The 26,150-nt window shown below is 35.7% G+C and overlaps 1 protein-coding gene across 3 annotated transcripts; it reads right to left on the bottom strand.

The window, feature by feature from the left end:
• Positions 1–418: 418 nt before the first annotated feature.
• On the bottom strand, positions 419–6,819 carry LOC104604253 (kinase with adenine nucleotide alpha hydrolases-like domain-containing protein). Of its 3 annotated transcripts, XM_088889306.1 has the most exons (12): positions 6,622–6,639; positions 6,243–6,329; positions 5,598–5,884; positions 5,429–5,502; positions 5,234–5,352; positions 5,018–5,133; positions 4,388–4,927; positions 4,040–4,288; positions 3,390–3,550; positions 3,044–3,280; positions 2,147–2,296; positions 419–865 (listed from the first exon to the last, which is right to left on the bottom strand). In XM_088889306.1, the coding sequence occupies exons 3-12, from the start codon at positions 5,749–5,751 to the stop codon at positions 623–625; spliced, it is 2,043 nt and encodes a 680-aa protein (XP_088745432.1). In that variant the 5' UTR covers positions 5,752–5,884; positions 6,243–6,329; positions 6,622–6,639; the 3' UTR covers positions 419–622. The 3 variants fall into 3 exon arrangements, with proteins under 3 accessions (XP_088745432.1, XP_010266829.1, XP_010266827.1); XM_010268527.3 differs by lacking the exons at positions 6,243–6,329; positions 6,622–6,639 and adding an exon at positions 6,700–6,819; XM_010268525.3 differs by lacking the exon at positions 6,243–6,329 and having other exon boundaries at positions 6,622–6,739.
• Between the last annotated feature and the right edge of the window lie 19,331 nt (positions 6,820–26,150).

Raw genomic sequence — 26,150 nt, 5'->3', positions numbered from 1 at the left:
GATGATAGTACCAAAACTGATGATATCGTCATCGGAAAATGTTTCCAATACATTGTGGGGATGTGCTGTGGGGCGGCCCCTTGTGAGACGGCGATGTGAACTCCAATTAGAACTGTTAATGTTAGATTTGATTGGATTCAAATCATAAAAAACTGTCACATATAAAATATGTACACACATTAATTATTAATTTATTATTAAACGAGGCAAATCAGATTTGGAGCAGTTTTTGAACTTCTAAGCAGCTGGTGGGATTCCCCTAAGCCAGCGCAACTTTTTTATTTCTTAATGCTGTGCTTTTTTTTCTGTAAAATGTAAACTTTTTACAACTGAAATATTTCTATCCTTTCACAGTAAAAGATTTGTATTCAACCTCTTCCAGTTAGTTCTGATCTAATTTTAATTGTAAATGGGGAAATATAGTTCCAAATATTTTAGCCTGAAAAAATTTCCAGTAATTAATTTTACATTGAAACAAACAGATTACAGAGCTGGATCTTGATGCGTGTAATATAAACCCACTATTGGGTCCAACTTTTTTTCTTTCCTCAAATGTACAAAACTACAAATTAGACAAAAACTTGTTTAAACGGAGAGAGAGAATCGTTGTTGGAGGTTGAAGCTAATCAAAACTAGATGAACGACTCCAACGTCCCTTCAAATAATCCTTTTGGTCCACGCTGCTGAAAGATGTAATTGTGACATCATCATCATCCACATCAAGCAATGCAAGGCCTAGAAGTGACTCAGCACTTGATTCCGGATAAACTTCTTCATCATCTTGGTTATCCCACTCTGTCCCAACATTGCCACAGGATTTCGCCCACTCCTCCACATCCTTGTCCCCTTTTAGAAGCTTCATTATCTGTCATAGGTGACACCCAATTATGTGTCATTTCTCTTTCTTTACCCAGACATTCCAACTCCCAAATCTCAACAGTGGAGACATGGAGCTTAAAAAGATTTGTCTCCAGAAATCAAAATTGGTAGTTAAATGTTACGTGCCAGTCAATAAATTTTTCTTGGCCTTAACATCTGCACTCATTTAAGTTAGGGCTACCCAGTGGGTAATTGCCCCATGAATTTTGGGGTAGAGACAGGTTTTGAGTATAGGTAGGATATGGTATTAAGGATAAATTCTACCCTCTCCAATCCATATATAATTGGAAATCATATAAATTTTATGTATTAAATGTTGAATTTAATAATATTGATAATCAGAAGTTTATGTATTTTTTATATGTATTAATCCAATAATTGCAAATTTTATTATTTATTCATATTATTTTATTTATTTATTACTTATATATAACAAGAAATAATATGAAATTAAATTCGGATTCTAAACCCAATCCACCCTACAAGCTACACTTGAATGCAGAAAGGATAGGGTGAGAGGGGGTTTTGCATTTTCATATGCGAAGAGGATTTGGATTCTCAAAATCCAACCTACCATGGGTTCTGCAGCAGGTATAAATGAGGACATTTAGGGAAATGGAAAAGGTCTAGAATTTACAAAACCCTTCTCAAACCTGCCTAGGGCAGTCAATGTGTCAGGTCCGACCCGATGGACCTGATAGACCCAAATTGATTGGACTAGTTCTGGTTCTAGGAACTGGAACTGAGTCCTGATATAGTGTCTCGATTATTATTGGTTGAGAATCGCTTCCACCCAATCCTAAACCGATTCAGACCCAACCCGAGCTATATTAATATAATACATAATATATATATATATATAAATTATATAATAACATAATATATATATATAATATTTAATATATTAAACATATTTATTTATTATTATTATAATCAAATTCCCAAGAATTGATCGATTTGGTTCTGGGTCTGAAAATTACAGATCCTATTGGTTCTGGTTTGGTTCCAGTGTTCAGTATTTCCTATCAGATCAGTTCCGGTTTTAGTTGGTTCCAACTCAGACCTGACCCATTGACAACCCTAAACTTCCCCATTGCCATTCCTATTCCTAACCCCTATAATGCAGATGAAGATCAAACTAAGAGGTTGTAGTTGTACTACACAAAGTCATTGGTGTGTTTGCACCAAAATAGATAACATTAATACAGCTCATGAAAGAGAGACAATTCATGTACCATGCATCCATTGACAAGGAATAAACTGATACCTGACTCATATTGGGACGAAGACGAGCTGTCCTTGTAATGCACAGTCCTGCTGCGAGAACCATTCTCTGCATCTGAGCCTCGTCGAATTTTCCTTCCAGATTAGGATCCACTAATCCTTCCAAATCCCCGGTTTTGAGTATTGGTTTTGCCTGGAATGTCCAAAAGCATTAGTAAATGGACCTTTGGAGGTGAAAGGCTGAAGTGACGAAATCTTTCTTTAAGATGGTGTTTAGTATTGATGGGCTTTTTTTAGAGCATCAGGCGTTTAAGGAGAAAAACGCCAAAAAAGATGTTTGGTTGAGCCCTTTATTTAATAAATCTATTTCTCAATTTATGTGAGAGCCATACCATTTATCAGAAAAAAAAAAATGTTACAAATAGTATCTTTCATTTTCAGGGTCTTTTTTACTGTTTAGTTTATAAGACATCTATAAAATCAGATTTTGTCCCGATTTTCAAGATAAACATGATGATATCAAATATATCCTAAATTTAGTATATGTTTGGAATCGATGTTGCATATATAATACGATTTTCTTAGAAAACATTGTCTTTTTTTTTGTTTGGAGATGTTGCTGCAAGTAAAACATTTCTAGGGCAATAGCAACATCTTCTGTCTGGTACTAATGCTCCATATCTGTTTTCAACAGTAGTACCCATTATAGGAAGTCCATATCACTGTCACATCATATCTTTATTGGCAGCAACAAGCTACAAATTGAGAAAACATCGAATTCCACGCCTTCTCAATTTCCACGACATAGTTTGAAGCACCATTTTTTATGGAAAAACAATTTCAAACATGTTAATGTTTTCTGGACCGGAGCACTGATTTTTCCAACGTAACACTGATGAATTGATACCAAACACCACCTTAAATTGAAGTAGACTCTTACCCAAATGACCAAACTCTCTTGTCCCATGGGAGTAGTCCCTGTACCGCCGATTGCCTTTCTTCCAGAAATCAGTTCAAGAAGCACCACACCGAAGGAGTAGACATCTATTCTGTCGCTAACCTTCCCGTACATGAAGTACTCTGGTGCGAGATACCCAAACGTCCCCACTACATCACTGTGGCTCTCATAATAAGGTGGAGTTGTCGGTGCCCATACAGCAAGACCGAAATCAGATAACTGTTGCAGACACAGCATGATAATGGTACCACTTCTGTTGAAATTCTGTGCAACGATTCAAACTAGTAGAGCACTGTATATCTGGTAAGAGAGAGAGAAAGAGAACTACCTGTGGCTCCAAGTCATCAGAGAGAAGAATATTTGAAGACTTGACATCTCTGTGAACAACAGGCCGAGAACAATCATTGTGTAGGTAATTTAGTGCCTCTGCAACTCCAACAGCCACCTTAAATCTCACCTCCCAAGACAGTACAATTCCATCTTTTGTACCTGATTTATGAATTAAACTCCTGTCACCATCATTTTATGAGGTAAAAGTTTACCAGAAATCCTGGACTTCACCTAACATCTTTAAATTTTTTGGTTGAAGGGTTTATTGAGATGGTATCAAAGCTTATTTGATTATGTGGTTTAGTGTTCAATTCTTCTTGCCCCATTATAATTAATTAAATTTAAGCACAAGGTGTGGGTGGGCTTATAGTCGGATGGGTTTTCGTGTGAAGAGCATGCCAGAGAGTAAAAACATATCCAGCGACCTCACCTAACAGTTTAAGTTTTGTTGAACGATTTCTTTAGATAGTATCACAGCTTGATTGACCAAGTTGTTATCCCATTATAATTAATTAAATTTAAGCACAAGGAATGATGGGCCTGTGATTGTCTAAAGAATAAAAACCTATTCAGGGACCTCACCTAACAGCTTAAACTTTTAGATTGAACAGTTATTTGAGAGGTGGAGCAAGTAACAGAAGCTTTTACCATGTAGATTTTCCTCCAAATTTCCCTTGGAGAAGAAATTATAAACCGAGATGAGATCGTTGTCTTCTATGCAGATCCCAATCAATGGTGTGATGTGTTTATGGTTCAATGAAGATGTGATGTCTACTTCCAAGGCAAAATCCTTCCATGCTTCTTTTGATGATTTCAAGATCTTTATTGCCACTGACTTCCCGTCGGGAAGACAGCCCTTGTAGACGCGGTTACACCCTCCCTTCCCGATCAGATGTTCTGTTGGTGAAATGATCAAATAATTAGAAAGAGACCCAGATGAAGAAAACAAAAACTATAACTATATAATTAAGCCTTATACTCGATGAATGTCTGAACCTGATGAGAACTGAGATCTTGAATTCTTGAGCTCCTTATGGCTGAACCATCTACAACTTGGAGAGTTTGTCCTGATGAGAAGCTCCAACTCATGGGGAACCTTCTCCCAAGCTAATAAGCAGTTGCTGTGACTCTTATCCACACAATTGCTGTTGTCTCTTCCAGAAGGATTTTCTTCTTTATCACTCTCAGAACCAATCTGGGTCTTGGGAGTGAGTGGGGGGGATCGATTTGGTAAGCTCATTACCCATTGGACAACAGACATTTTTCTAGCTTCAGCATCACTCATAGTTTCAGGAATTGCAGAAACAGCTCTTCGAAGGAGGGGCCAACCAGGCATTGATTCTGGCACATCTCTTACACGAAGAGATGATGATCTCGATGGTGGTTCATCCCATTCATGAGAAATACTGAAACTGCAATCTTTCAAACTGGGTTTCTCAATCTCCGTCTCCTCTGCGTCTACTAAAGAAGGCTGTTTCTTAAGCCTGGAAATATTAACTGAATAAAAGCTCGGCCTTGGATCTCCTTTTAGGCCAACTGAAAAAAGGGGTAAAAACAAAACATTCATTCATTGCCGAAATCTGTCCAAATGGTTGAATTCATAGAGAGAACGGATCAAGTTCAAACCTGTAAGCTGGTTTGTCGAACCCCTTTCAAATACAACCTTCCCATTGTGGACAGCCAGTATGGCGGTATTCGGCGGTAAGCATTTGGCACAGTACTTGGCCATTGACACCCAACCCCTGAAAAAAAGAATTTCTGCTCAGGAAAGGAGGAAGACTCCCATGATCATAAATCAAACTACTTCAAGGAAAAGGAAAAAACCTCAACAGATTCACTTACCCGAGAGCATGATGCCTGTTAATCCCCACGACTACTGCAATGGCAGCACATTGTTTGGCCTCTCTCACCAATGCTTTCCTAACCGAATTCCCCCGCGAGATATAGCCTGTGAGATCAACCTGAAATGGGAATGGTGAAGCTCATTAGAACTTAACAAATTCATACAATGAAAACAGAATTATAGAAATGGTATACCTGCTTCACATCACACAGGCCTTTGTAAACTTGCAGATAATCATCCAGCGAGGACTTATCTTTGGAGTGAGGATCTGAAGAGATTAAGCCATTGAAAATTCTCAGGTTTAAATAAGCTGATGAAACTTCTCCCAATAAGTATCGTACAGAAGACAATAACCACCATTACCTGAATTTCGAGAAACGTTAACTGCAACCACGCGATCTCCTGGTTCAGCGACTTTAACAAGGGCCCAGCTAAGTAAGTCTCTGCTATATCCGTCGATTCGAATGCCCACCAACACGCTCTTCTTCTCTGCGGCATCCTCTGTAGATGCTGTCATTCTTTCTTCCCTTGTCACAATTACGACAAAACGATCAAAACCTCTGCTGTTCCCTCCCTGAAGTTGCAGAATGCCTGCAAGTCTGTCCTGGTTAATACCAGGCTAGCTCTTGGAACGATGATGGTTCCAGTGTCTGCAACAAAAGGTCATTAGAGTTACTTCCCCCCCTTGTAGCATTTACAGACTCAAATTAGGACAAACAGAACAAAGCCATGACTCCCCAATGCAAGACATTCTGAAAATGCTTTCCCCTGTTTATTTAATAGCAGCTATTAACAAGCTTTGGAATTAAAAATAAAAGGACAGACTAAAAATATATAGTTCTAGACAAACCCATCCCGAGATGAATGTCTCATCTTCTCGATGGATTAACAGAAACAGAGAAAGGCACATATCATCTCAGCGATGGAACCTAGAACCCGTTATGTTGAAAGGCTTCCAAAGAAGGAAAAGTGGAAAACGATAAACAGAACCCAACGACAGAAATCTACCTAATAATTGTCTCCTTCTGTCATTAAAGCCCAACATCCTTTTCAAATGAAATTGCCGCCAGAGATCATCAGCCTTACCTACTGCAACTAATACCAGGACTGAAATAAGGATTAAAAACTCAAATGGTTGTGATTTTTTATGACGATGGGGATTCATTAAACAAACGAGAAATCTTATTAAAAAATTTTACAAGGAAAAAAAAAAGGCAAAATGAAGAAAAAGAAAAAGGAATAAAGATGAGCTGATGAAAGAGATATAACAGTGGAGGTTATGAATTGTGGAATCGTCAGCTGGAGAGAGAATTCCCGCGAAATATGGACAAACGAGAGGGAGGAGGGGCAGGGGGTATGGGGTGGTGGTTCCCCTCGGCTAAATTACCGGTCATAAGTCTCGGAAAACCCATGTTAATCGGTTACTTCCTCGACCAACACAATGGCTGAGATGAGAATGCTTCACCTGCTGATGCTGTAGAGACACAGGAGGAATGGAGGATGACGTACCCAACCATATTAAGCCAACCATAACAGAAGAAAAGAAATAATTGTAAAAATGTTCAACGGGAGATAGAGAGAGAGGATGGCAGAAGTAGACACGCAACTTATAGTCGTAGAAATTTATTTGACTGGACTGGAGCAATACTAACTTATTTTCTAAGCGTCGGGTTGGTCAACTCCGTATTGGATAAGGCCATAAGGTGTCAATGGACCGGTTTTGGACTGTTTGGACGGATTGGACAGACTTTAATTCGACCAATCCGGTCCAAAACATTTATTAGATTTGATTGGACCGGGTCCATTCGTAATAAATTTATATTGAATTGGGTTGAATTTGGTTAAGTCAATATCTGATTCTAATAATATGTGTCAATGATCGCGGGTTTGAATTGAAACCAATCTAAATTAAAATAAATTTAAACAGATTAGACGATCCAAAATGATCTAAAATATTCATTGAACTAAATTTGACATGGCCTATTTGTACATTGGAGTGGATCGGATTGGATCAAAACTGTCCAATTGAGAAACAGCTTCACAGCTTCCCGTGCACCGTGAATCTGTTCTTGCAGTGAATTCATTTCTCCAGTCCCAATACAGTGGGTCCCACACGATGCACAAATCCCATGTTACACACGAAAACGAGGTGCTGAGTTGACCGGTCTGTAAGATGAAGAATTATTACAGGGTTCGACTATAACCCTTTGCCACGAGTCAGTGACAAATACCCCCTGAAAAAGCGTATTTGAACTTTCACATTGTAATAAATATTTTCTTTCGTTAGACTTCAGTCGGTTAAATTCGAAAAAGATTCTCATTGTTTAAAGGTTTTTAAACCCCCAAATTATCCTTCTCTTAATTATTTATTTAAATGATTTATGATTTTGATTAGTTTTCTAAATATAACATTTGATGAGAGGTAATTTGGCTCGATCCGTTATTACGCACAGACGTGAAATGACCTGATGATTAGATGATATTTCAACATTTTTGAACACCTCACCAGGCCAGGTCAGCTCGGGCACCTTGGACACTTCGGCTAATACCAAGGTCTGAGCAGCTTGTGGTGTCCCGACCTGTTGAGGTGTCACATAACCCTTTTCTATAAGCTAGCCAACCGTCTCCAATCTCTCTGAGATCATACCGCATGTTAGCAAGCCTTATCGTTATCTCGCCCGAGTCAAACAGACTCGATAAGCCTTATCAGCTCACACAAAGTCTATCTTTGGGTGCAAAACGGACTCCTGGTTACGTGAGTCGGAGATCTCGGATATGTTTCTTGAGGCCTACGACAGCTCGCCTATATAAGGGCATCACCTTTAGCCTCGCAAGGTACGTGCGATTTAACTCTTATACTCTCATACTTACAAGCAAACTAGCTCGCTACAACACTCTTCGCTAACTTAAACTTAAGCATTGGAGTGTCCACACCGGGTAAAGCACCCCGGGACCTCTAATACTGTTTTTCTTGAAGTTCGACCGACCACGTGTTAGACACTTAGACCGACATCTGAGCTGCCTTTTAGCAGGGAGTAATCAAATCGCGCATCATCAACATTAAAACCCTCTAGTTTGTTCTAATAGATCCTTATAGATTTCACGTTAGATTAAATATTCAAATGAAATAGTAGAGTTTTCATTTTGACAGGTATAAATTTATGATTTTATTTTGGTTTTATTGATTTATTGGAGAAAGGTGTGGATAATTTTTAAAATTTAAGATGATAAGAGACATTCATGTGAGTGAAATGAATTGAAAATTTTGGAAAATTCTTTTTTTGTTCTAGTTCTTGTAATTTTAATTGGTTTCGTTTGGAGAAAATAGAGGTGTTTTTTTGTCGATTAGGATTTAAGAAAGAAAAGAGAGAGAAAAAAAGAAAGAAGGAAGTTTAGGTAGGCATTTTGATAATTAATATAAATTACATAATCTAATTTAATGGTCCGAGAGGTATTTATGGCTAAGGCTATTTTTGGTCTAAAGGAAAAAGTAGGGAAATGTAGGAAAGTTTTTACAAACTTTGTATATGTGGGTTTCTCTACCTTTCCTTTCCTTTCTCTACTTTTTCCTTAAAACCAAGTAGAACCTAATTGAAAATTCAGTGGGGTTTTTGTTGAAAATTAAAGTTTAGAGGATGTTTGTTGTTATTAACCCCATACTAGAAGAGGGTCATTGTAATTTATTCTAATACGTTTAGTTTTCATTTTCTTTCACGTAATGGCCCTAAATTTTATAAATGACAAAAAATCGTCACCAAACCCACCAAATCGTGCGTTTTGACTCGAAGTGATTTTCGATTCGAGTCCATCCATTTCACAACGCATCAAAATTGAACAATAAAATAATTATGCACATCCATTTCACGGAACCAAGAGAAGGACATGGGATGGGAACCCTTTTGGCTGTAATGTCCTAGTAGCTGCATCATCTGCATTTTTTATTTCTTGACAACGAAAACGAGGGTTGTTAATCCTCTCTAATTGCACTAAAAAAAGGCAACGTTTGTAAATTGAACCGGATAATGAACCGGTCAGGGGTTTAGTTCTTGGGTCAAACAGTCTGATCATTCTAATCAAACGGATGGTTCATTCTGACAAAAAATAAAAAATAAAAAAAATTGGTCAAACCGTTGAATGGTTCGAACGGTTTGACTGTCCAGGTCAGTGGTTTGCTGACCAAATCAATAATTTTTGAAAAAAATAACGGTTCTAAAATAAAACAGAATTGGTCACCTGACTGGTTCCCAATTTTCTGACCCAACCATCCGGTGTGTTCTGATTCGGTTTTGAAAACCATAAAAAGAGAAAAGAAAGTAAGAAAACCAATTATATGTTTGGTTTGACTGAAAAGGTAAGAAAAAGAAGGAAAAGGTAGTGAAATTCATATAAGATTTATAAAGATTTTCTTACCTTTTCTTACTTTTTCCTTCAAACCAAACACAGCGTTAAAAATTGTTATATTTGATATTTTGATTTTCTAGTAATATGATTTGCCATTCTTCTCACAAGTTATAATACTAACTACCAAGGAAACATTCCTTCAAATAATGCACACGTGTGCGGGGCGTTAAATGAAATGCTATAGAAAATATTCCAAATACTAAATATATTCCTGACAGATTGATGAAAAGTTCGGAAGTTGCCACGTGGCTATTGGTTCAAAGATCAATCTATTCACACTTGCGATTAATGTTTTGAAAATTGAAAATAAAGCCAACCGACAATCCAACTAGTGGTGGTGACTGGTGACTGGTGACTGGTGACTGGTGACTGGTGACTCGTCGAAAGGATCCGAAAGAGAGTAATTATACTGATTTTAGTTGAGGGGCACATGCAAGACAAGGAGAAATACATAAATGAGTAGGATGCAAAATTGCGAAGAGAGAAATGAATTAAATTATTCGCATGATGAAGCATCGGGATTGTTATTATTATTATTATTATTATTATTATTTATTATTATTATTATTATTATTATTATTATTAAGTGGTTCGGTGGACTCATTGGGAGTTGTTGAGTCGTCATGCCTGAGATTGAACTTTATCTACAAATCAAACGTAAGAATGGAAAGATTAAGCAGCTGATTGTCTTTTGTGTTGTACTATTTTGTATCTTTCAAGATGCTTGGATGCCTGTAATATGAGAAAATTTATGATGCGGGAAAGACGTGTTATAGGAAAAATTTTGATCAGTCATAATCCTGTGAATTTTGATAAAAATTCATTTGATTGGTTATTAATGTTAATGTTTTAAAATTGGACTGGACGGTTGGACCATAAAAACTAGGATTTGATTATTTGACCGGTTCCATTTTATCCCAGTGGTCAAAAACCATTGATTTGGTTAGTGAACTATTGACTTAGACGGTCAAACCATTCGAACCATTAACCTGAATAACAGTTTTTGGCTGTTTTTAATTTTTTTTAATTGTCTTTTATTTTTTGTCAGAACAAGTCATTCGTTCGGTTCGAACAGTCAAACCATTCCATCCGAGAACTGGACTCTTGAACGATTTATTGTCTGATTCAATTTTAAAAACCTTGACTAGTGTCATTTGATTGGTTGTAAGTTTTTCCCATATCATGTCTTTCCACTATCATATATATAGTTGAATGCATATAATATACAATATAACAACTTAGCTCATACTATATTCCTATAACTTACAATGCATGTGGATACTCAAATGAATGGGAGTGCAAATGAGAATTTTGCAAATTTTGCTTTAATTTTGTTTTTGATTTTACTTTGTTCTGCTTTTCTGCACTATAAACAAACAAAACAAAGTGAAGCCTATAACGAAATTAAACCAAAATTGGACTCTAACTCATTTGCACTTCTGTACTTTTTGTATCAAAGCAAATGAAATTGTATTATAGACAAATAAGGCCTTATGGGCAAATGGATAATTTTCTCTTGCATTTGGAATGGATACATCTGTTGGGTGGTGAAGATCATCAAGCGGTTACCACTTACCTGTATTGTTTGTTAAGTGGATACGTAAGTGCCCATTACTCATTATTAGGATGTTACCTGATTAACAAAGAAAGCAAAGAGATGGCACCAATTTGTTTGTTTATTAATTAATGGGCCATTTATTAGAACACTCCCTATAATTTCATCAATCTATTTAAACCTATTCTATAATTTTCATTTTACTAAATTATTTTTTATAATTTATAATCTACTTATTTAACCATTTTTTTATTAAGAAATGTTTATTTTACCACTTGGAAATAATAACATTATCATAAAAAATGTTCAAGGACATGCCCCATAATTATTTATCCTAACACATCTACTCTAGATGATATTTTAATAAAATGCAAATTATGGGATAGGTTTGAATAGATTCATAAAATTATAGGGGTATTTTAGAAAATAACACTTAATTAATCCACCTAACTTATTTTTACATCTTGACGGAAACAACTCATCCACATGAAACTACGTAGGAACGAAACACTATTGGTCTATTTGTCCTCATTTAGCACTACGTAGGAACGAAACACTATTGCTCTATTTGTCATCATTTAGCTTGGATGGTGTGCTCTGCCTCGATCTCTTCACCTCTGTATCTTGATGAAACTTTAGTTCAACTTTTTCTGTTTTTTGAATGGGCTTAGTTCCACTTCCACACTCAGTGTTTGTTGGGTTGTTGACTAGCGAGGTAGACAGTTAATGACAGTTATCCAACTCCAACAATAAAGAATGAGTTTAATTAGTGGAGCAAATGCACATAAATTGGTAGGTTATCTATATGCTTGCAGCTAAGACGTGGGATTAAATCTGATCTGTTCATGGACCGGGTCAGGCCAGGCTTTGCTTTTTTATAAATAAAAAATGATTAGGCCTGAGCCAAGTCCGGTTCGACCATTGAACCTAAATCTTGAATCTGTGCCCAGCCTTATATAAAGCCCGAAATCTGATTTGAACAAAAATTTTATATTTTATTAATATTATATTATATTATATTATATTAATAATATTATTAAATATTATATAAGATATATTATTTTTATAATATATAATATTATTAAGTTGGGTTTAAGCTCGAGTTGGGCTTATTTGGTAAAGCCCAAGCTTAACCCAAAAAATAATTGGAACTAGCCCATGGGTTTAAAAATTTGTCCAAGCTCGATATAAAACAAGGTAGGCTGGCTGACCCAGCCCATGAACAGGTCTAGTTATGAATGGGCTATCTTGTTGTGCAGCCCCATGAAGCCAATAATAATAAATAAATAAATAATAGAGGCCAAGACAAGTAAACCAATTTAATTGTTAATTATTGATTATTCATGAAAAACCTTTTCATTATTAAATCTATACTATATTCTAAAATGCGATTGTCCACATTGAATTTCTCATATTGATTTACAAACCTTTTAAAACTTTACGATTCTTTTTGAGTTTTAAAAAATATAAAGTTAAAAATTAATTGTTAATTATTGATTATTCATGAAAAACATTTTCATTATTAAATCTATGCTATATTCTAAAATGCAATTGTCCACATTGAATTTCTCGTATTGATTTCCAAACCTTTTAAAACTTTATGATTTTTTTGAGTTTTTAAAAATATAAAATTAAATATAGGCATCATTTTAACACCAAACTGTTATACCAGTATAAGGCAAATTCCTTAAACTATTTCTACTGTTTAGCTAATTGAAACTGTACTTTTACTGTTGAACTATTGTCTTAAATCATCATTACTGTTTTTAACAATTGATTAGCTCTACCCCTAGTCTTATTTTCGAAGACGATATCCATATCCTGACTGCCTTCGGACTACAGGATTGAAGTTCTGGAGCAAGAGAAGTCCGGGTTGCTGCACTATAAGGGGCAGAATGATGAGAAAAATCAAGCTTTGCTGGTCCTTCTAGATAGTTGTTTCTCATCGAAAGCTCAACAAAGGACCCTAGGAAGTTCGTCGAATATTGTGTTAAATTTTTCATCAGTTGGCTTTTATTTTGAAAATTTAAGAAATGATGGAAAACAAATTTAACATTTTATTTCTATCTGATTAGCATTTAACCGTAATGTCAATTGCCAGAAATAATAAGGATGATTTAAGACAATAATTAAACAGTAAGAATACACTTTGTCAATCAATTAATTAAATAGTAAGGATAATTTAAAAAAATTGCCCTTAATTGAAAAAAGAAAATCTCTCTACTCTCTTATCTCGCACCAGTTAAATAACAAAGGAAAAAAATATACAAGTGGTGCTTGGAGCAGTTAGAGGCCATGAGGCCATCACTGGTCTGTTAGGCATATTAGATGTAGTTTATGGGCTCTAAACTGAAGCTTGGTTATTAAGGTATCAATTCACGGAATTCCAAATAAAAAATAAAAGAATATATGGTAAGATATATTCCTGAATCTGCAACTAAACTGGCAACATTTGATTTGACTTTGCCAACATTGCGAGTATAATTAGAGATTACTTAGGGGTTTGGGAATCTACGTTATTGGCTAGGGAATCCTTTTGACCCTAAAACTGCGCTGCTGAAATTACCCTCCACGTGGCTAGATAAAAGCGGATTTGGAGAGTGTGCCATTAGGTTATTCATAAGGAAAAGGGTAAACTTAAAAGAGAAAATTTAATTTAATTTTAGTAATAAATTAAGGATTCATTTGGTTCCTGTGAATAAGGGTTTGGAATTGAAATCAGAATAGGTGAATTTCGATTCTAACTGTTTGGTTGGACAAAATTATAATCCCATTTTCATTCCTAGCAGAATGGCATTCCCCGATTTGAGGGAAGGGCTATTCCCTTCTCATCCCTTGGGGAGTGAAATCCCATTTTAACTGATTTCAAAATTGTTTGAATCAAATAAACTATAGGAATAAACTATTCCGATTCCAATTCTGGCCACAAACCAAACAGACCCTAAAAGTTTTTTGCTTTTATTAGTTGAGATCAACTTCTGTCAGGGCAAATGTATGCCCACACCGTTCTAACAGCTTTTTGCAATCTTTCATTGGGAATATCTCCCCATGAAATAAAGTACACAAATATGAAGATATTCTCAATGCAAGGCAGTAAAAATAGCTCGAATAGGCTTTGCCCTGACTGAAGCCGAACTCTTATTAGTTATTTGTCCATAAAATCTAATGTGATATTTGGTATTGATGATGACTCTTCTTTACTGATTTTTCAAAAATTGGAGATTTTTGAATTATGTTTTTCCAAAGATCGGTACTAGAGTTATTATTCAATGCCATGTCATCCTCAAAAAATTGAAATCAACTAAAAATAAAAAAAAATCACCAAAAAAAGATAATCCCTAAAAAAAGGCTGATTTCAATAATTGATTTTTAGTCAATTTTCTTGAAAAATCATCAAAATCAAACCAAACAGAAGTTTTAACACAATTCCTCTAACGCTGACATGGTTCCAACATGACAGTGATTATTCAAGAAATCATCGTTGATTTCAAACATCACCTAAATAACTATATTACGTATGCGCTTAATTATGGTTACCCGTTTATGCTACTTTGTTAGGACTTAGGAGGAGAAAAGGTAGGATGGTGCATCCTAATGCAGATTCCCTACAATATTCCTTTTTTTTCTTTTTCTTTTTTTTTTGTTAAATAAATTCAATTTGAAGCGTTGGGACGGTTCGCCAAATCTACTACCACTATTTTTTTTTTAAAAAGATCTTCATCGACTTCTCTTTCATTCTCTCAAGTATATACTAAAAATATCATTTACTCATAAAAAAGTTTTAAAATATCTATTTTTTTCCCCTTTCGATGAAGCATGCACGCATTAAATGTTAATTAGGAGATTGCTTATAGCATTCTAACCAACCATTAGGCTGTGTTTGGTAAAGGAAAGGAAGAACCTGTATAAACCTTATATATGTTTTCCTACGTTTCTCTTCCTTTCTGTTCAAACTGACAAATAACTAGTCAGCCATGTGTTTCCTTTAGTCTGTCTACATGTTTTCAATCAATACACTCTATACTTTGCTCAAAATATATTATACAAAAAAATCTTTATTAAATATGCAAATAAATAGCATATAATGGAAAGCATTCACCATAAGATACGAGGAATTTGTGTGGTTTGCTAGTATCAGGGGTGGTGTCCCAAAGAGGGAAATAAAAACGTAAAATCTTAAAACAATAGGAGGAAGACAACAAAATAAGAAAGAATTTTGATTTTTAGTTTTTTTTTTTTTTTTTTTTTTTATCCTGACTACATTCACGGTCTGAGGAGGTGTTTGGCTTTGGTGGTGGGCATGTTTGGGTTGTAAGCACCTTTGCTTATTTTTTGTGTGGAAGCAGTGCTTCCACATAGGCTGTTTTCTGGGAAAATATCACTGGTTTTGTTTGGCACCAGTGCTGTAGAATCGTTTTCAACATTGGTCATATTATCCAACGTCCAAGATGATGCCACATCATTGTACTATTTGGCAGCAACGGGTTGTTTTTTGAGAAAAAAACATCAAATTTGGCATTATTCCATACCATACTTTCCCGATTTTCAAAGCATGGTCTAAAAAAGTGTCTTTTAGGCTCAGTTTGGAAGAAGTACAAATACAAATATGTACAGTACAAATAATACAATATATAAGGTTTTACGCTTTACATATTTGTATTTATACTCCTTCCAAGTGGAGCCTTATGGAAGATGGTACCAAATAAGAGGCCATTTTTTGAAGCACCGCTTTTTCTAATGTGGCACCTACATGACGTCATTTTCTTAGAAAGTGGCATCGATGCCAAACACTACCCTAATTATCCACCGATAATAACCCTATAACCAGATAGTGGTTGTAGAGTTTTCAAGTTTAATTCAACCCTTCTTGCCTCACACCATTAATAGTTACAATGGTAGCCAACACTACAAACACTAATTGGTTTTAGGCTTAGTTTGGAAAGAGTGTAAATTGCAAAGCCTTATATTTTGTATTTCTAAATTTGTATTTGTACTCATTTGGGCATTCCACAAATATGTTTGACCTAACTCACCAATTTCCATCCACATTGCCAAAAAGATATTGCCATTTACATTTATTTTGTAGGCAATAACTATGCAATCTAAGTCCCAAGTTCAACCCTATCCTATAGGATTGTCAATTGGACTGAATTTGGTCCAATCCGGTCCGGTTCAATATGAGACTATTATAGATTGACCAAGTCCAATCCAATCAATGTCTAGACTGTCCACTTTGTTCAAATTGGCTTTAATTTTGATTGGTTCCAACCCAAACTTGGTCTATTGACACCTGTATTCTTATCTTCTATCAATGGACCAAACATTTGCTCAATCCAAGCTAATTTAATATAAATCCATTATGGGTGGATTGGGTTCAATCCAATCAAATAAAAACTTTGGACCATTAAGTCTGGATTGATCCAATTCAATATATCTTATTGGTCTATCCAATCCATTCAAATTAATTTTGATTTAGAGAAATCCAATCCAAAACTGGTCCATTGACACCCCTATTACCCTATGCCTATTGTTGCAATCTAAAGTACGGCACCTATTTCACAAATCCCAAAATTTAGGGTTGCCAATATATGGGATAGACCCAATTGGCCCAACTGAACTAACCCAATTATATAATGTATAGGTCTATATAATGTGTCTTGAATATAATTGGGTCAATATATGTTTTAGTTGTCATACTATCATGATAATTTAACTACAGTGCAATTTATTAATAATGGCTACACATTAAATATTTAAATCTAGATACCAACCAATTACATCTCATTGGTTTACATTTCACAAAATGTAATTTCATGTTTAACAAGATGTGATTACTATTAATTCAACCAATCACGTCTTTTGCTGCATTGTGCAGCATATGGGCCATAGATTTCGTCTATTATCGTATTAGAAATATTGTCGCATTTATAATATTATTATATTATGATGTTAGAATGTATCAATTTAACAAATAAGTAGTTTAGTGTTGAATTACATGTCAAAAGCGGATTCGGATGAGGTAGGCACGAAGTTGCAAGCACGTTTAATGAGCATTTGAAAATTTTTTTGACACGTCCTTAAAAATACCCTCACCCCACCCTTGAAAAAGATTAATATTCACTTTTGATAGTTGTCAAAATATTTATCAAATGCCCATTTAACGTGCTTACTTTGATGTGCCTACTAGATCCGGTCCCAATTGAACCTGGTTCCTAATACTTTCTTATTTTCTTATTGGATCAGCCCAGATCTGCCCTCACCTGGGTCAAATCCCAAGTGCAGTTCTAAAACATTTAGAACTCATTGATTCTCATGCTTTGTAAACCATAGCGGCTTAATTGCGCTTAAAAGATATTGCAGGTTAGGCTGTAACTTGGGAGGGCTGATCGGTTTTAAGATCAACTTAAGCCCAACCCTAATCTTAAGAATGGGGAAAACCTCTGGCTGTTGGGGCCCAACGGCCTATGCTGTTGAGAACTTTTTTGGAACGCCGCATTATCACGAGAGTGGGTAAATTAGTAATTTCTCTTATTTTATTTTGACCAAAAATAAAGACATAGGCGTGAATAGATAAACATGTTCAATAGAAAAAAAAAAACTCTTAATAGCATGAACCCAGATTTCTTATCCACTCTCTACCCACCGTGAATTGCAACTATACATCTCTCAATTTACAATAAATAAGAAAAGTGAATAGAAAACCCCGTTTGCAGTAGGCTGTTGGGGGCCAACAGCCAAAGTTATCCCTAAGAATTGAGCATAAGTTATGAACTTACGTTAAAGCCTCGTCTAATCAATCCAGGCCCGGCCTAAATTGAGATTTGACACATTCGGGTTGGACTCAAAGATTGGGCTGGGTTTGCCAAAAGGGCATGCCCATAGATTTAATGTATTAAAAAGCTGCCTTTAAGACTGTATCGTTCTGGGCTGAACTCGGATTCAGTCTTTACAAGACCACTCTCACACTGTATTTACAGCTAATTGCAGGCTTGCAGCTGTGTATTGAAAATATCTTCATATTAGGAATATCTCCTTATGAGGGGACATTCTCTTTTTGGATTTTGAGAGGGGAAAAGTTGGTCAATGAGATTTTGGTTCCCATTGATCAAGAATCCCATATTCATTTTTCGGATTAAATGTGGAGATAAGGGAAAATTTATTTTCCTGGGTATACCCATCTCCTAGGTGGGTAAATAACTTTCCCACCTAGGAGGAAAGTTGCTAACACTTGAATGAGAAAAAGACGCCCCTTTTAATAATGGATTTTTATGACTAAAATGGCCATTACCTTATTTACCTGAAAAATAAAAGAGCATGGGTAAATGCACTTACCCGAATAAGTGTTTCCCAGAAAAACTTACTCAGGTAATTGCATTTACCCAGATAAATAACTTACCAAAAAACAAACGGGCCCTGAATATAAATATACAAGTATAGAAATATTCTTAATGTACAATTGCAAATGGCTGTGAATACAGTCTAGTGAGAACTGAATTCAAGTTCTTCTGAGCTTAGGTTGGATACTCGGGTCCGCCCATTTCATCCCTAATTGCAACTCCCGTCTTGCCCAGAAACTTTGCTTAACTTAATCTGTCATTAATCTATGATTCTAACTTATTTATCTTTACCGGTATCGACCGTTCAAAAGTATTTTTATGGATGTAACAGCTATAGACAGACAATGACCATAGAGATGGCAATTTTCCCCATTTCCCCAATCCCTGTGGGGATTCGCCCCGAATGGGGCAGGGATGGGAATGATTTCCCCCCGCAGGGACGGGGATGGGGAAATTTTCATCCCCGTTAGTAGGGACAAAGAGAGCACTCCCCACCCCACGAGGACCCCGATCCCTACCCGTGGGATCCCCACTAATATATATGTATATATGTATGTATACGTTATATATGTACACATACGTCTATATATTAATGTTTTAAAAATATGGTTGAATATGTTTGAATCTTTTTTAATAGATTATAAATTTTAATTATTTTATTTTTATTTTTTTAAATAAAATAAACAAAAACAAAATCATTAACATTATAAAAAATTACGGGGAATGGGGATCCCCGTGGGGATGGGAATAACCTTGTCCCCATTAGCGGGGATGGGGACGGGAATGGGGATGGGGAGAGGCTCCCCATCCCCGCCCCGCCCCGTTGCCATTCCTAGATGACCATAGAGAGTTGCACCATCGGACTATCCCAAAAATCATTGTATATTGAATGAACTGCCCTGCATTTTAAAAGGAACAAAAAAAGGGAAACAAAAAAGCCTTGGTTTTTTTGGGGTGCTTTGGCCACTAGTTCCCGTGTTAGCGGTTCAAAACTGGCAGTTGGTTGTAATTAAAAAAATAAAAAATAATTACAATAAAAATGGTCAAAAACTATTATCCAAGTCGAATGGTCAATAGTTTAACTGCTTGGTTAGTGGATTGCTAACAAAGTTAACGGTTTTTGACAAAAGAGTGGTTTAGAGGTAAAATGGAAATCAATTGCCTAGACGTTTTTTTGGGCGAAATGGTCCGATCACTTGGGTCAATAATGGTTTGAAAACCATATGCAACACTATTAACTAATGTTATGGCAAATGCTAAAATTACCAAACTACCCATTATCTCCTAACTTGTTTAAAATCAATGTTAAAACCAATGTTTTAAAAACCGATTGGAATCGGAACCGTTCTGGCCACCAGTTTTCGGGGCGATAGTTCGACCATTTGGTTCAAAGAGATTGTCTGTTTTGACAACAAATGAAAAATAATTAAAATAAAAAAAGGCAAAAACCATTGAATGAGTTGAATGAGTTAATGGCTCAGACACTCGGGTCAATGGATCATTAACCAATTCAATAGTTTTTAGCAAGAGACCGGATTTAGAATAAAACAAAATCAATTGCCTAAACAATTCCCAGGCCGAACAGTCTGACCGTCCAAATCAACTGCGGTTCGAAAATATTGGTTAAAACTATAACTTTGGAGAAAACATATTACAGAGACAATTAGGGGGGAAAATAAAAAATATTGAATTGAAAATAGTGGCATGGCCAAGATTTCTCTTTTCTAGAGGTTCTCCTTCCGTTTGATTAAGCCATCATTGTTGCTGAATCACCAAATCCATCGTCGTTTTGCAAGTTCCACTCTCCTTAATTCATTTGTGTCAGCACCCCTCTTCCTTATCGTATTTTAAGATAAATGCAGCCCAGCCCATCAATTTCCTAAAGGAAGTACAATTTGATCTTCTTATTATTTGGGGAAAATTACAAAGATCCTCCTATAGTATGGGGCCAATGATAATTACCTATTGAACTTTCATTTGTGACAAAGACCTCTTAAACTTTCACAATCAAACACGGCTGATTATTAACTCAGATGATAGAATGCATTATTATCAAAATATCCATCTGAACTTTTTTTTTATTTTCTTTTTTTGCTCTTTTCTCTTAAACCCTAATCGACATAAAAATACCTCCATTTTCTCTAAATGAAATCAGCTAAAATAATAAGAATCATTTCACTAACATAAAAAAACATGTTTCTTTAAATTCTTATTTCATTTCGCTGACATGAATGTCTCTTCATCTTAAAATGTAAAAGTTATCCACTCATTTCTCCTATAAATTGAAAAAAGAAAACAAATGAAACCTTAATTTATATCTATCAAAAGAAAACCTCTACCGTTTCATTTGAATATCGAATCCAACCAGGTTTAAGAAAAGGGTAAATAAAACTAGAGGACTTCAATATTATATTTATAAAACTAATAGAATCATAAGTGGCTCAAATAAATAAGAAAAGGGTAATTTGGGGATTTAAACATTTTAAATAGCTAAATGTGAATTGTTTTTGAAGTTAATTGACAAAACCCTAATAGAGGGGGTATTTGTCATAAAGTGAAAGCTCAGAGGTCTTTGTCACAAATAAAAGTTCAGGAGGGAAATTGTTACTTCTGTCATTGACCCCATTGTAGAGGGAGTCTTTGTCGCAAATGAAAATTAAAGGGGTAATTGCCACTAACATGAGAGTAAGGGGTAGACATGTTCATGGGCCGGGTAGCCCGACGGGCCGGCCCAACCCCCGGATGGGCTTGAACACAGATTTGAGCCTACGGGCTTGACCTCGGGCCTAAAAGTCCAGCTCAAATTTATTTGGGGCCGGGCTCAGGATTTGTCAAAATAGCCCGACCTGGCCCGACCTTTAAGTTAAACCAAAAACCCTAACCTTAAATATCCTAACCCCTGTCTTCTCACTCATCTCTTTCTCTTAGTCTTAGTCGAACCTCAATTCTCTCTTCTCAGTTTCACTGTCACAACCTCACACTCTCAAGAAGATAGAACCAACGAACACTCATTGGCGCAACTTGTGAATTCTGGTGGACTGGCGGTGAGTCCTCTCTCTCTCTCCTTCTCTCTCTCTCGTTCCTCTTCTCACTTCTCCTTCTCTCTCAAAATCTCAGACGCGAAATCAGGCACCAGCGAGGCGGTGGTGAGTCCTCTCTCTCTCTCTCTCAAACGCGAACTCACTTCTCATTTTCACTGTCAAAATCTCAGCTCAGCTTTATCAACGCGAACTCAGCATCGTCGAACACATTCACTCGAACTCAACACTGGTGACCATCTTTTTGTTAGGTTAGGCTTTGGGCTTTTTATTAGGGCCGGGCTTGGGCCCAAGTTGTAGGCCCGTTGGTCAGGCCAGGCTTGGGCTCGGGCCTAATAAAATCTTGTTTATGAAGAGTAAAAGCCTGGCCCGGCTCATGAACAAGTCTAGTAAGGGGGTCTTTGTAATTTGCCCTATTATTTATTTTGTTTAGACTGTGTTTGGTTGCAATGCAAATAAATTTGCACTAATGTAAAACCATGGCATTGCAAATGATTTGGGTGTAAATTCTGACCTATTTTTGTTTCAAATTTTAGCTTAGTGTGTTTGATTGCAGTACAAATTAAGGGTTTGTTTGGTTTGCAAGAATAGGGGTTTGGAATCGGAATCGGAATGGGCTATTCAGATTCCAACTTTTTGGTTGGGCAGAATCGGAATCTCATTCCCATACCTGCTGGAATGGCATTCCCTGCCCCTCCTTTGGGAATGAAATTCCATTTCTGCTGATTTTAATTCCCATTTCCAAACAGACTATGGGAATGGACCATTATGGTTCCGATTCCGATTCCGACTACGAACCAAACGGATCTTAAGTAAATTAAGACATGAAGCAGAATAAAGTAAAATCCAAAACCAAATTAAACAAGAATTTGCTTTTTTTTACATTTGCACTCCCATGCATTTGTACTAGTACAAATAAATTTGCACTGCAACCAAATGCAACCTTAATGATTGGCATGGGTTATTGTGTCAAGTAACACCTACTATCTGATTACTATAACTAACTGTTGAAGAAAAGGTGGGCAACGACACACCATAATTGCTAACTATACAACCTAAGAAACATTTTTGCAAATATTAGGCCCTGTTTGGTTTGTGGGAATAGGGGTATGGAATCGGAATTAGAATGAACTATTCTGATTCCAATTGTTTGGTTGGATGGAATCAGAATCCCATTCTCATTCCTGCTGGAATGGCATTCCCCCATTCAAGGGAATGGCCATTCCCTACCCCTTCCTTGGGAATGAAATCCTATTCTTGCTGATTTCAATTTCCATTTCCATTTGTGTTTGAACCAAACATACTATGGAAATGGACCATTCTGATTCTGATTTCAACTACGAACCAAACGAACCCGTAGATGTTCGTCGAATGGTGAACCTATGAAGCTCACAAATCCATGGCATAAATGTTTTTAAGGAATTGAATGAGAAAACAACAACAAAGGGATCATTTAGAAAATCAATGAAACAAAACTCAAAGTTACCTATCCATAGATGGACATAGGATTCCAAGGAGTTCATGGACTTAACGAAGGAGAAGTGGAGAACAATAAAATGAAGGAACCATTTAACAAGTTAAATTAAGGTATAAATTCCCAAATCATAAATGATTAAAGTCTTAAACTAAGATGGAAGGGGTTTTGAGAAAGTTGGGAAGGCAATTTATATTGTGTACAAGATTAGAGGAGCACAATGATAACACAATGGTACACTTTGAAGTAATACTGGCTTGGAACTTATTAGTTAACGAGGAGGGTCTGATGAAAAAAGTTTGAATTTACCACCATGATTTTGAAAATCGGACTAGATCGGTTAATCTAGGAACCGATCAGGCAACCAGTTTTGTTTCACCCTAAAACTATTTTTGGGCCAAAAACTGTTGACTTGGTCAGTGATCTATTGACCCGGGTGGTTGAACCACTAACCCATTGATTTAGACAACGGTTTTGATTGTTTTTTATTTTAATTATTTTTTAAATTAGAATGGATTGTCCATTGAACGGTTGAACCATTTGACCCAAAAACCGATGGCCAAATCGGTTTCGTGTCCAATCCAATTTTTAAAACCTTACTTACCACTACAATCAGTACAATCAAATCATAGATAAACAACGGAATGCTAATTGCTTGAGTTGAGTGTATATTTTCCAAAATTCAAGGTATTAAAATGTTGTATTTGAAAGTTCTTTCCTTTAAATGTGATTATTCTAAAATCTCAATTATAATTTTTGGGATAAATTACAAATTACCACCCTGTACTTTGGGATAGTGATACTTAGCCCTCTTAACTTTTATGTGGGAAAAAGATCTCCTTAAACTTTCAAATCCTGCTTAATTCATAAGAAGATTCTCATGTGACTGTCATGTCTTTGTTTATATATTTCTAAATACCCAAATTTCATTTCCCTTCTTTATCCTTTCTCTTTTTTTGGCAATCAATGTTCATCTCCATCATCAAGTCATTGAATGTAATTGACTTAGACCTCTGATTTATATTGAATTTGTATTTAGGCCCTGTTTGATTTCACTTTTAAAAAGTACTTCTTTTAACAAGTACTTCTTTTAAATGCTGGGACTACAAATTAAATGGTAAAACAATACTTATGTGTGTTTGGTAAAAAAGACACCAATAAGTACTTTTTTTTAAAAGAAGTACTGATAGAAAAAATGACTTGAGAGTGTTTTTTTTTTCAGCACTTCTTGGAGAAGTGCTTTTTCAAAACGAATGGGATTATTCATTCCCTAAATAATTTATTTAATACCAGTTTTGCCCTCACATGAGGGTTTTCTTCCCTCTCCTCCTATTCAAACACAGTAAGTAGAGGGCGGTGACTCCAGTTGCAGGTCCACCGACGACGACCGACGGTGCGAAAATATGGCCAACATACCTGCCGTTTTTTTTCCCTTTGTGACTATTTTTTTGCTTATTTTATTCGATTTGAAGCATTTTTCTTGAGTTTTAACGCCTGAAAAAGCTCTTCTCTCTGTTCGCATATTTGTGATTAGGTAAGTTTTCCGACGACACCCGACCGTCCAGCTGCCGGTGAACAAAGGTGAGTTCGCCCAAACTCCTCCCCTTCGTGTTTGATGTTATTTTCTTGTTTTTTTGGGTGAATATTTGTCTGGATTCGTTTTTTTAGATTTTTCAAGTGAGAAATCCAAAATATTTACTTTTTTTTGTGTTTTTTTGTTAAAAATGATGCAAAACATATGCTGAAATATGTAGGTTACAATTTTTTTCTTGATTTTTTGTATGAATAATTAGTTAAATGTTTATATTTTTCTTGATTTGTGATTGCATTTTACTTTATTTTTTATATGTATAGTTGTGATTGATATTTAGTTAAATGTTTACATGTATTCTTGATTTGTGATTATTATTATTTATCAATAATATTTATTATTTGTTGTTGTTGTTGTTGTTGTTGTTGTTCTTCTTCTTCTTCTTCTTCTTCTTATTATTATTATTATTATTATTTGGGTCTATATGGTGCTCCACGTGTGGGCCCATGTGGGCTCTCAGGTGTCATGATGCGGTGATTTTTCATGTGTAGTATAATATGTGAAAAGCATTGTTTACATGTATGATTGAAGTGAGGGCTAGAATTGCCATTTGTGTCGATATAAACACGTGTGGAGAAAGTAGCTCACCAAACATCACACCCCAAAAAGTGCTTAAAAAACAAGTGATTTGGCAAGTGACTTATCAAACAACCTTAAGTGGTTGTTAAAATAAACACTTCTAAAAAGTAACTTGTGTAACAAGTACTTATTTTAATCACTTAATCATCAAACATAGCTTTAAAATGATTGTTGGACAATCAACAATAACTTCATTGGAGAGGATGCAAATGAAGTTGGAAATGTTGGTTGTTGTTTAGTAGATGTAAATAGAGATGATAGGGCGTTAAATGCAATCACAACTTGTTAGTAACTCAATATCAATTGCATAGAAGGTCCTTGTTACCTAACAGTGGATTTCGAAAGCTTTGTAACATTCTATCTTGTGGCCTACTTTTGTTTTGGTATTTTGCTCTTACCATGTGAGTACACTGAAATGTGGCCTCCATAAGGTTCAAAGAAAATCATTAGCTAGCAAAACACTATAATTTTGCTGATGTGGTAGTTGTTTTTAATTTTCAAAAACAAAACCAATCATGTTGTAAAATACTTTTGTTACTCTTTGTTGTTTCAAATAGAAGCTATAGTGCTTAATGCACTTTTTAATCTAATTTCCAATGTTTTCAACCTGCTATTAACCTGATCGGTTGAATAGTTTGATCCATCACCCACTCAAGATTCTGGTTTGGTTTTAGTAAAATCAAGAGGATGGTAAAAAAATTTTGATTTTGTTGAAAACCGTCCAACCTGGATGGTTAGACCATTGACCTAGTGATTAGGCCACGGGTTGCACACTAAAACATGTATGCAAACTTCAGGAGGCCATAACTTTGCACTCCGAAGTTCGATTGAAGTGATTTTATTTTTTTTGAGATCTATGCGTCCCAAGGGCCATATGTGCCTTGCACTGCTATTTTTGCCAAGAAAAAAAAACCCTTTTTTGGCCTTAAAATGCAGTTTTA

Source organism: Nelumbo nucifera, chromosome 6 (assembly GCF_055504915.1).
Source record: "Nelumbo nucifera cultivar China Antique chromosome 6, China Antique-T2T, whole genome shotgun sequence".
In the NCBI taxonomy this organism is placed as follows: domain Eukaryota; kingdom Viridiplantae; phylum Streptophyta; class Magnoliopsida; order Proteales; family Nelumbonaceae; genus Nelumbo; species Nelumbo nucifera.
Note: the sequence above shows the minus strand (reverse complement) of the source record. Positions and strands in the feature narration are given on the sequence as shown.

Bases quoted from the DNA above. Each gene is read 5' to 3' on its own strand.
- LOC104604253 (XM_010268527.3), bottom strand. From the start codon at position 5,751: ATGACAGCATCTACAGAGGATGCCGCAGAGAAGAAGAGCGTGTTGGTG. The intron at 4,289-4,387 runs GTTCAGACATTC...TTTCACCAACAG, and splicing joins AAGATCTCAGTTCTCATCAG to AACATCTGATCGGGAAGGGA. The intron at 866-2,146 runs GTATCAGTTTAT...CACCTATGACAG, and splicing joins TTCGTCCCAATATGAGTCAG to ATAATGAAGCTTCTAAAAGG.